This window comes from Epinephelus lanceolatus, chromosome 2 (genome assembly GCF_041903045.1).
Source record: "Epinephelus lanceolatus isolate andai-2023 chromosome 2, ASM4190304v1, whole genome shotgun sequence".
Taxonomy (NCBI): Eukaryota; Metazoa; Chordata; class Actinopteri; order Perciformes; family Serranidae; genus Epinephelus; species Epinephelus lanceolatus.
Genome location: NC_135735.1, coordinates 7464542 through 7475396, shown reverse-complemented (window position 1 = coordinate 7475396; position 10855 = coordinate 7464542). Strand labels below are relative to the sequence as shown.

Sequence of the window (10855 nt, the reverse complement as noted above, 5' to 3'; positions counted from 1 at the left end):
TCCCCAATCTGCATGTCTTTGGACTGTGGGAGGAGGAAGCCGGAGTGCCCGGAGAGAACCCACGCTGACACGGGAGAACGTGCAAACTCCGCACAGAAGGGCTCCCACGCCCGGGATCGAACCGGCAACCCTCTTGCTGTGAGGCGAGAGTGCTAACCACCACACCACCGTGCCGCCCGCAATAGTCAGCTTATCCCAACATATTTCAAATCGCATTGGTATTGTATTGTCACTTAATTATGATGATAATATCATATCGTGGATCCTCTGGTGATTCCCACCCCTAATAATACTGCACAAATGTAACGTATCCATGATTTGTGGAAACATATACAATGCCAACATTTTTTCTGCCCATTGGGTTGCACAAGTCTTGAACATCCTCAACCATGTTGTAGGTTCTGTTCCTTGTACTACTGGTGACCTAAAATGGGATAAATCACATAGTGACTTAAATCTGTAGAAGTACACTTCAAGAAAAAAACCATCAGATTTACTTAATTTATGTCAACCGGCCCCACGAAACTAGGTTGAATAAATTGGAAAAAGACCAGAGATGTAATTATTACATGCTTTTAAGCAGATCTCTCCAAAATGTCTTCATTAAATGCTATATAATACTATAATTATGATGAATTTACCTAACACAGTTATGTTGGATTTATTAAACAAAAATGAGTTACATTTATGTTGTAGTATTTTGTTCTTTCAATATTCCTAGTTCAAATAAATAACGCAAATCAACTCGCTTTACCTGATTTTATTAAAAACAAACTTTCAGGTCAGACAAAATGAGGCATCTGAAAATAAACAGGCCAAAAGCCCCAAGTTTTGACGTTCAACTTCAACAATTTCCAGGATGACAAGAGAATAAACAGGATCTGTTTTGTGCTTAGCACTAGTTGTGATACTTTTTAAAAATGTTTTACTACTACCTACAGTAGACTGTGGTCCCCAATCTGGAGAAGGAGACAGGAGTACTAGCACAGATATATATGGTTGATTTTGTTAAGACATTATGTATTTATATTAGCAGGTCTAAGAATATTCAGCTTCCTCAGTGCTCTGAATATAATGCTCTTTGAGGAATCACTCCTTTTTTCTTGTCTTCATATCAAACATCAGCTTCAGATGGAGGGAGGTGTTAGGTGTTCATATACGCTCACTTATCAGAGACCTCTGCATTTAGAGCTCACTGCTCCATGTGCCAAGCACTGGTCACCTTTATAACTAAGATCCAGTCAGTGTCAGTTTTTGTGGAGATGCTTTATGATTTTGGCACTTGAAGCAGACTACTCGACACAGTAGTGACCTTTCAAGCTCCACAAATGACTGCAATGTGCTTCCAATCACGACCACCAGCTTTGTGAACTTCTCACGTCAGGGATGAGCAGACATGTGGACAGATCCAGTAATTGTGTCAATGCTCAGACTGCCCTACATTCAGCCTGACTCTGAACTATCATGAGATTAAAGCTGAAGATACACAAATGATGACAGTCTCTAAATTTAAGCTGCATTTGGAGAATGTAGACTGACACAGAAAAATGTTTAAATAAACTATATATATTTTATTTGACAAGAATGCCAAACGATCATCCTTTATAAATACAAAACATGAATAACTCTAATGTCATTGTTTAACAGTAAAACCACAAATTTCCCTTTTAATAAAAACATTGAAAACAGTCGAATTGTACACCATCTTTAATGTTTTCTTTGAAAATAAGGTCCCTGGCTTTGTTTCTATTGTGTTACAGTCATTTAAAGACATTTTAAAAAGCTGATTTTGAAAGCATTTTCAGGCTACGTAGAGAGGAACCTGGTGTGTCACACTTTAAGTAAAGAGTGAATAACAAGCACAAACAAAGCCTCAGCTGCGGTGCAGTTGTTCACCGTTGTGACATTTAAGATAATGTCACAGGTAAGTGTATGAACGACACACGAGAGGTGAGAGACCTGTGAGTAGGTTTGCTAACAGGGCTCTCTTTCAGTCTGTCTGCATTTGTTTTGAAATGATAACATATATTTCAACGACCTTATACCATCGGCTGGGTTTACTATTTAAAATGTGTCCAGTTATGAAACATCCTGTGCCCTAGCAAACAATGTGCAAGTGTATGACTGCAGACGGAGTGTTTTCTTTGGAGATAAAAGGCCCATTATATCAGCCGCACTGACACAAGGTTTCTGATTACCTAGCTTAGGTTACCTGTACGTTACCTAACTGCAGGATGTGACAAATCCTTCTGTCTTGCTTTTGTTCATATTTGAGGAAGCAGACATGATTGTAACCAGAGGCTTCCCTACAAACCTCAATAGTGACATACACTCGCATGTTTCACATACCCGCTAATAAATATTCTTCAGATCATGATTAAAATAATGGGAATAAAAAAGTCTCTATTTCACTATGACACCAGTCCCCTCAGTCTGAGTAAAAATACCCCCCCCCCCCACCCGTGAATAAAAACATGATTTCCCCCTTCATTTAAAGACAGGACCATTTCATTTCATAATAATTGGAAAAAGGTCTCAAATGCACGCGAGTGGTTTTAAATAAAATATATACAAAATCCTTCAGGCCTCAAGTCAAACTGTATAAAACCACAAGATTATTAAATTCAACAAAAAATAAAAAATCACTGATTCAACGTGTGTATAACTTCAATCACTGATCGATGTTCTAAAGACCTTTGCACACCAAGTCTGTTTTGTGTCCGCATCTGTGTATAGTATAGGATGCACGCCCCCTAGTGTGCAACGCAAGGAAACATTTCTTTATGAAAGGATAAAAACGCCACTACAGAAATGGCACAGAACTCAATTTTGAGTGTTTTTTCGCCGTCGAATCTTATGGTATGAGGTATGGTCCAATATGTGCCACTGCTACCAATGTTAGCTAGCTAAACATGCCATCAAACTTTTCACTGAGAAAAAATGCATTAATTGGGCTGTATACGGTCAGTACTGCTGCGGCACAATGCAGACAGTCTGTTTGAAATTTGCCGCAAAAGTTACATTTTTCAGCATAAATAAAACAGGAAAAGTTTATGAAACATGTCGGAGGTTCACGAAGGAATTAACAGACTCCTAGTTATCTTGTGTTTGTGCACAGAGCTATGTGGAAACAGCGAGTAAAGATAAAAGATAAATATGACCTCACATTGTGTCAATGAAGTTTAAACGCTGACACTGAAACTTTCATTCGTTATTTAAGGTTTCAGAGTAGGTTCCTTTTTGTTGCGTTTGTTCGCATCTGTCGAAAGCTTCGGAGTTATGACATTTCAACACAATGTAATATACAGGTGGATGATGATGACGACAAAGAAGAGGATGTAACAGAAGATGAGGAACGCACACAGAAAAAGACGAAGTAGCACTGTGGAGACACAGCGGGAGGACAGCTCAGGTCCTTCAGGTGTTGTCTCATATTGCAAATTTTCGCAACCGAGGTGGAGGGTTCGAACCCCAGGATGGGAGTGCCCTTCAGTGCAGAGTCTGTATGAACTCCCTGTGTCAGCGTGGGTTTCCTACAGGTACTCCGGCTTCCTCCCACAGTCCAAAGACATGCAGGTTAATTGGTGACTCTAAATTGCCCGTAGGTGTGAATGTGAGTGTGAATGGTTGTCTGTCTCTATGTGTCAGCCCTGTGATAGTCTGGTGACCTGTCCAGGGTGAACCCTGCCTCTCACCCAGTGTCGGCTGGGATAGGCTCCAGCCCCCCTGCGACCCCTAACACGATAAGCGATTACGATAAATGAATGATCGACTGATTATAGGTTAAAAAAAAATGCATTTAAAAAGTACAGACTTGATTTGCAAAGGCCTTAAATGTTACATTATTTCACATTCTCACACCACATAGGTAAAAGTTGAAGCTTTCTCAGCCTAGTTTACACTCCCGTGTTGCCTTTCTCCCCCATCAACAGTTTTTCCCTGGCTGAGTCCTGAAGGTCTCTGCGAGGAGCCTTCTTCATTTCTGCACTTTTGACCCATGTGTAGGCTGACGAGCCACCAAGAACCATCATGTTACTGGTCCACCATAGCAGGCTTTTACTGGAGCTGTTGTACACCACTGCAATAACAGTCTGAGCGCAGGCCTTTGCAGTCCCTGAGACATTGTGCGTGAGTGGACTTGTAAACTTGATCTGGAGGCCTGTGACATAGCCAATGGCGAAACCAAACACTCCTCCGAGTGTCATCATGCCCCAGAAGCCAAGGTCAGTGAGGCGGCTGAAGCTGACGACACGGCCACACTCTCCAAACACAAGGATGAGCGGGAGGAAGAGGATGGAGGCGTTAATGTTGTTGTAGTAGGACAGTTTCCAAATGTTTCCGTCCACTGCTGGCATCACCTTCTTGGTGTAGATGGCATTCAGAGAGACACAAGCGCTGGCTATCACCCCAAAAAAGACGCCTGTCCAGGAGAGGGAGCCTGCGCTGTCTTCCTGGTCCACACCAAGCCAGAATCCACCTGAGAAGCATGGACACATGAAGGACTCATCACAATACACAATAAAGCAGTTTTCACACGACATGTCAGCTTAAATTTTAGCACTGACATATTTTAGTATCTTTCTGACAAGTATTTTCAAAGTCGTGCAAGTTAATAAATCAGAATGTATACGTGTGAACGTGTACCCCACTAACTTTTGCTGGGAAAGTAGTAACGTCTCCATATTCACAATGGTTAAAAATTATGATCTGGAGTAAAATAAAATACTTGAAGGAAGGGCACAGGCTGTGTATTACAGAGAGGATACACTCTGTAGCATGTAAAAAATGCAGTCTTAAAACACATGTATCCCACTGTAACTTTAGCTAGGAAAGAAGCTTCTACATAGTCACCAAGGTCATTTGACACAATCTGAAGTATATAAGAAAATAAAATAGTCATAAATATCTACCATGGTAGGGCAGAGACTGGGCATTATGGCAGGGATTTACATAATTTGCCCAACTGCCTAGTGACTTTAGGTTCTATTATCTCAGACCATGTTAGGATATTACATACCTTGACATGTTGTCAGTTTTTGAAAGGACGGTCACGCCTCCTTAATATCGGCTGATTGACAGATCAGCTGATAAAGACGCGTCACAACCACCACCAAGTGACACTTCTGAGGAAGGTGTAAGTTTCCGCCGAAACATGTCAAGGTGTGTAATATCCCATTCTCGGAACCCATCGGCTGTATTCGGTGTCTGACTTCTGGCAGACGGCGATACAGCCTCTTTTTTGGTCGATTTTTTGGCATTCCGGGTTTGATTTGGGAGGAGGAGGCGAATATCCATTTCCGACTTCCGTTTATACATAAGTAAATATGCTGAACCACTGCGATGGATTCAGAGTTTGCAGTGACGGCAATTATGTTCCGCCTCATTAGTTCACCGCACGGACCGTTTAACCTGGCAACAATTGCAGCTGGCTCAAACGTGATTGGTCAATATCACGCGGACTAAAAACAGCCTACAACCGGAAACCAGGGCTCTTCCGCTCTTCTTCCGGAGGCAAGATCTCCGGGGTTTGCCTACAGACTCTACATTCACTGAATGTAGAGTCTGTATATAGAGACTAGTAACATCCTAACATGTCTGAGATAGAAGAACCTAAAGTCACGATCATAAACTAAAGACATAATGAACACCATTGAACTGCCCAACTGCCTGTCCAGACCGGTAGGACAAGTGCCTTCATCTCTTTGTGAGATGCAGTGTATTATTAACATGATCATGATGATTATCATCATGTAGCTTTCCATTAATGAGGAGGGACTCAGAATAATTCAAAACAATACCCAAAGGCAGGCTATCATTTGCAATGGAAACTTGGAATACATGAAGAATATATTGTTTACAATGCTGCATTTAATTCAAAGGTCCAGTGTGTGGGATTTAGGGTATATATTGTCAGAAATGGAATATAATCTAAAAACCAAACACTGACTCTACATAGGGCCATTCACATTTTTGTGTTGGCCACCATAGCAGCTGCTGTCATTTAGAGCATTGGAAAAGACTGATTTTTTTTAAAACATAAAACTGCTTTAGCCAGTGTTTTACAGTTTTAATTGCTGTGGTCTGTTTGTTTTGAAGAGGAAGAGACCTTTGGATTATTCACCTTCCTGTAAAAACCTCCTGAATGTCTGGCTGTTAAGTTATCATGAGAAAAAAGGTGTGCACGCATAAACACGTGCTGGGCTAGCAGTCTGTCTCTGACATGCTAAAACAGCATTGGAGAAACACTGGTTTGTAACATGAACCTGCTTTATTCAGAGTTTTTACCTATTTAAATCACATGGTTTGTTTGTTTTAGAGAGGAGGAGACCTCTGTGGATAATTTGGCTCATGGTAAAAACCTCCTGAACATCTGGATCAGAAGTGAGGTGAGCACACATGAGCAGGAGCTGGCCAAACAGTGTCAGAGAGGCACAGATTTTTCATGTGAGACTGCATTATTCAATGTTTTTATCACCAGATTCATGTGTTTTGGAGAGGAGGAGACCTCTGCGGGTAATGTGGCTCCTGGCAAAAACTTCCTGAATGTCTGGGTCTTAAGTTTCCAGAGACAATAGGTGAGCACAAATAAGCAGGAGCTGGGATAGCAGCTTGTCTGGGACGCACTTAACAGAGTAGGAGAAACACTGATTTGAGATGTGAAACCGCTTGAGTCTAGGGATGCACCGATCCGATATCTGGATCGAATATCGGCCCCGATATCATCAAAATAGATGGATCGGGTATCGGAAAATGCAACCTATACCTGACACGATCCTTTCCCTTTAAATCTACTGCGACACGAGGTACGTCATACGTCATGTGTGGAGGTATTTCATACTATTTCAACTGCTGTTGCACAATTGTTTATTTTAGTTAAAAATAAATAGTTCATTGTTGCATTAATCTGTTTCATCTTGTTTCATTTTATCTTAGGAAAGAGCTGTGTAGTCATCAGTGCCTGATGCCTCTAGTCTTTTCTACATGTAAAGGTATATAGCTTTTTAGGTCAACTATGGTATCAGATCAGTACCAGGTATCGTCTGATACGGTGCATCTCTACTTTAGTCAATGTTTCTATCTGGTTTTAATCACCTGGTCTGTTTGTTTAGGAGAGGACGAGACCTCTGCAAACCTCACCGCTAGATGCAAATAAATCCCCCTAAATCCTACATACTGTTCTTTTAATATACATTTCAAGACAAGAGTAATTGAGACAATGTGTTAAAGGGTTTACAGTGACCTTGAGTTTACCATATATTCAAATAAAAAAAAATAAATAAAATAAAACTAGAAACTCTTTCTGGTGTCCACATACTTTTGGCCTACACTTTGCTTGAAGATATAGGTAAATAATGTCTAACAGGATTTATAAAATGCAGTGTATGTAAAGAATAATTTCAGATACAAATTCTGACAAATAATTTCCTCTTTATCTGATAGAGCAAATACTGCTTTACAACTCATATGAAGGAAGACACAGACTTGACGTACCCAATATGATCCCACAGCACAGTATGGCTTGGAGTGATGTGGTCTGTTTCAGGATGACATAGGACAGCAGCACATTAAAAACTGTGCTGAGCGAGCGGCCCACCGTGTAGAAAGCCACCCCGACATGTTTCAGGCACAGGTTGTTGAAGGTGATCATGCTGATGAAGACAACGGACAGAGGAAGGACCTCCCGGGACGTCTTCAGGTCGAATTTGACCGAGGGGAAGTCGATGACTCCCGGGCACAGTGAGGCCAGCAGCTGCATGAGCCAGCACAGCCCCACCGTCACCACACACTGGTAGAAGGTGACGAAGAGCGGCGCGTCCAGCTCTCGGTTGTCCAGCAGGTAGTTATTAAGGAACACCATAGTTATGGACACGAACCAGTACAGAGCGACCACAGCTGCTATCTTCACAGCCCGCAGTATGAACGTCTCTCCAGGTCCGTCCTGGTCCATCGTGTCCGAGCCGGACAGCGCCATCCTTAAGATACTGGACCGCTTCAGCTGAGTCCTGTTCATGGTGCCAGAGAGAGGAGGACAGCCTGGGTGAGAACTGCAGCATTTACACGGGCTAATATGGAGCTACACACCAGCAGGGCTAACTACACGATACAAACATGACGACTGACTTCCGCTAAAGGCAACAACAACAATACAACTTCCGGTGCGATTTTTCAGAATAAAACCTCATCTCCACAACTACATTATAAAAGTTGTTCAACAGCAAAATCTAACTTATTATTTTCTTATGTCTTCAAATTACTATACAGTGTGGGGTGATACAGTTATCACACCATATAAAAGTAAAATTTATATCTGTGCACAATAGCCCCAATAAGGGGACTATTATCATTTTTTTAAATTTAATTTTTAATTTTATATACTTTATTAATCCCCCTGAGGAGAAATTAGATTTTTGAATTTTTTTTCAAAATGTTTTGAATTTTCTGAAATGTATTTTTTTTCCATGACATAAATGTTTGCTATTATTTACTAATATCAAATACCAATTGACAGCCAACTGTTACTCATGACATATTTAAAAAAAAATGATTCAAGAATTCATTTTAAAATTTATAATAAAGCACCAATAACACATCAATTTAAAAGGAAAATAATGTAAGATGATCTGATGTGTCACACACTTATAATTCCCACGTGTGAGTGGTGACAAATAGGTTCCCTGTGAATGTTTTTTTTTTTTCATTAAATCAAATTAAGTTGCATTTTATAGGTAGAGTTTGCCTCTTTATTAGGAAATAGGTGTGTACAATATACTGATACAGTCAATTGAAAATTCATTCAGGTTCAGGTTCAGGTAGTCTCTATATACAGACTCTACATTCAAAACCCCAGAGATCTTGCCTCCGGAAGAAGAGCAGAAGAGCCCTGGTTTCCGGTTGTAGGCTGTTTGTAGTCCTCGTGATATTGACCAATCATGTTTGAGCCGGCTGCAGTTGTTGCCAGGTTAAACGGTCTGTGCGGTGAACTAATGAGGCGGAACATAATTGGCCTCACTGCAAACTCTGAATCCATCGTAATGGTTCAGCATATTTAGTTATATATAAACGGAAGTCGGAAACGGAAATTCGCCTCCTCCACCCAAATCAAACCGGAATGCCAAAAAAATCGGGGGTCTGCCCCCAGAGGCTGTATCGCCGTCTGCCGGAAGTCAGACACCGAATACAGCTGATGGGTTCCGAGAATGATGTTCAGGTTACTTTATTGATACCCAAGGGCAAACTAGTTTCGCAGTCGAGAGTCAAAACATCCATCACAGTTTGAACAATCAAAACAAAACATAAAACATAGAATACAAGAAAGAAAGAAAGAAAGAAAGAAAGATTCCCAAGCCACATGACACTACACTATCCCTCCAACAGGTGCTGGGTCTGCCCTGGGGCCTCCCACCAGTGCTCTACATTCTCTAACAGGAGGGTGTTCAAACTTATTTGAATGAGGGCCAGATTAGATCATGTGAAAATGCCTGGGGGCCAGCTGCTTTTCACACTGTATGGGTTGTTAAAAACAAACAAACAATGCATACAAATAAGACTCCTTGAAGTGGCAGTCCTCACTCTTAACTTTACACTTCTATGCTGTGGCCATGTCTGCTGCTTATCAGAAAATGTTGGGTAACCATTTGCTTATTTGCCATCTGCTTATGAAAAGATATTAGTTTTGCCCTGTGTGGTTTCTACCTGGTGCATGTCTACAAACTGTATCATCGTGCCATTGTGAGGTGAACAGAAAAAATGCAAAGTGATCTTTCATGGTGAGTCATATAACATATAGTTTGAAAGACAAGCTGTGGGCAGTTTAAAATCGGTCAGAGGGCCACGATTGGCCCCCAGGCTGGACTGTGGACATGCCTGCTCTAACATTAAGACCCTAAAGAGAGAAAGAAGAAGGCCGTGGTCATAATTAATATCTGGTAGATCCATTTATCTATTTCTTGTGCACTAGTCTCTCGGTTTCTTCAAAAGACACATATTTAAATAAAGTTTCATCATAATTCTTAACGATTATCATCAATCATTTCTGTCACTAGACGGGCATTAACATCAAATACAAGAAGAATATTTCGTATTTAAACAAAGGTTAGATAAAACTTACTTTTATCTTGAAGGTACACACCCAAACCGAAAACCTTCTTCCGTGTTTGAACCAACTTTCTTTTTTTAATTTAAAGTGACAGTGTCCTTGAATACTCTTATTAAAAGATTGAAATACTGTCGTAATATTCCCGTTTATTAAAGAAAAAACACAATTTCTAAGCGCACATTAATCAAACTAGTTCACGTATCTAAATGTTTCAGCATGCATTGCATCACAAGCTGTAGTTTAACTGCTGCTTTTACCCCTTTTCTAGTAACTAATCTAATTTTCGTTTTTGACAGGCTATAACCTGCCAAATATTGTTACTTTTTTTCTTGATTGGGTTTTTGATACACTGTTAAAAATGTTTTCATACCTTAAGATGTCGAAGGTTAGTCTATATTTGTTAAATCCAGCATGGAGAAACAGCGTCTACCAGGAAGTGCCCTGTCTAAGTACAGGTTCTGCAGCCCCTCCCATGAGGCACCAGGACAGGTATGACCCGTGTGTCCTGTTATACACGTTCACCCTGTCAGAAGACAAACAACATGAGTCAAACCATGGAGGAAGATTGTGATTCAATGAATCAATTAACACAATGCAATAGTGTACAATACAATTAAGGGTTTGGCCCGTTTATGTTTTGTTAATAAATCTGTTAAGCTGCACTAAAGATCTCAGACTGCACTCTGGATCATTAATTAAAGACAGGAACATGCTCTCCCAGTCTGGCTCTGCTCCTAACTTGAGCAGGGAAATCCACAA

The 10855-nt window shown here is 40.7% G+C and overlaps 1 protein-coding gene across 2 annotated transcripts; it reads right to left on the bottom strand.

Annotated features, from left to right (window-relative positions):
* Positions 1–1691: 1691 nt before the first annotated feature.
* On the bottom strand, positions 1692–10577 carry slc35c1 (solute carrier family 35 member C1). Of its 2 annotated transcripts, XM_033632486.2 has the most exons (3): positions 10467–10577; positions 7492–8003; positions 1692–4477 (listed from the first exon to the last, which is right to left on the bottom strand). In XM_033632486.2, exons 2-3 carry the CDS (start codon positions 7970–7972, stop codon positions 3897–3899), a joined length of 1062 nt encoding a protein of 353 aa, XP_033488377.1. In that variant the 5' UTR covers positions 7973–8003; positions 10467–10577; the 3' UTR covers positions 1692–3896. The 2 variants fall into 2 exon arrangements, with proteins under 2 accessions (XP_033488377.1, XP_033488368.1); XM_033632477.2 differs by lacking the exon at positions 10467–10577 and having other exon boundaries at positions 7492–8138.
* Positions 10578–10855: the final 278 nt, after the last annotated feature.

Bases quoted from the DNA above. Each gene is read 5' to 3' on its own strand.
- slc35c1 (XM_033632477.2), bottom strand. From the start codon at position 8,011: ATGAACAGGACTCAGCTGAAGCGGTCCAGTATCTTAAGGATGGCGCTG. The intron at 4,478-7,491 runs GTACGTCAAGTC...CATGCTTCTCAG, and splicing joins GTGCTGTGGGATCATATTGG to GTGGATTCTGGCTTGGTGTG.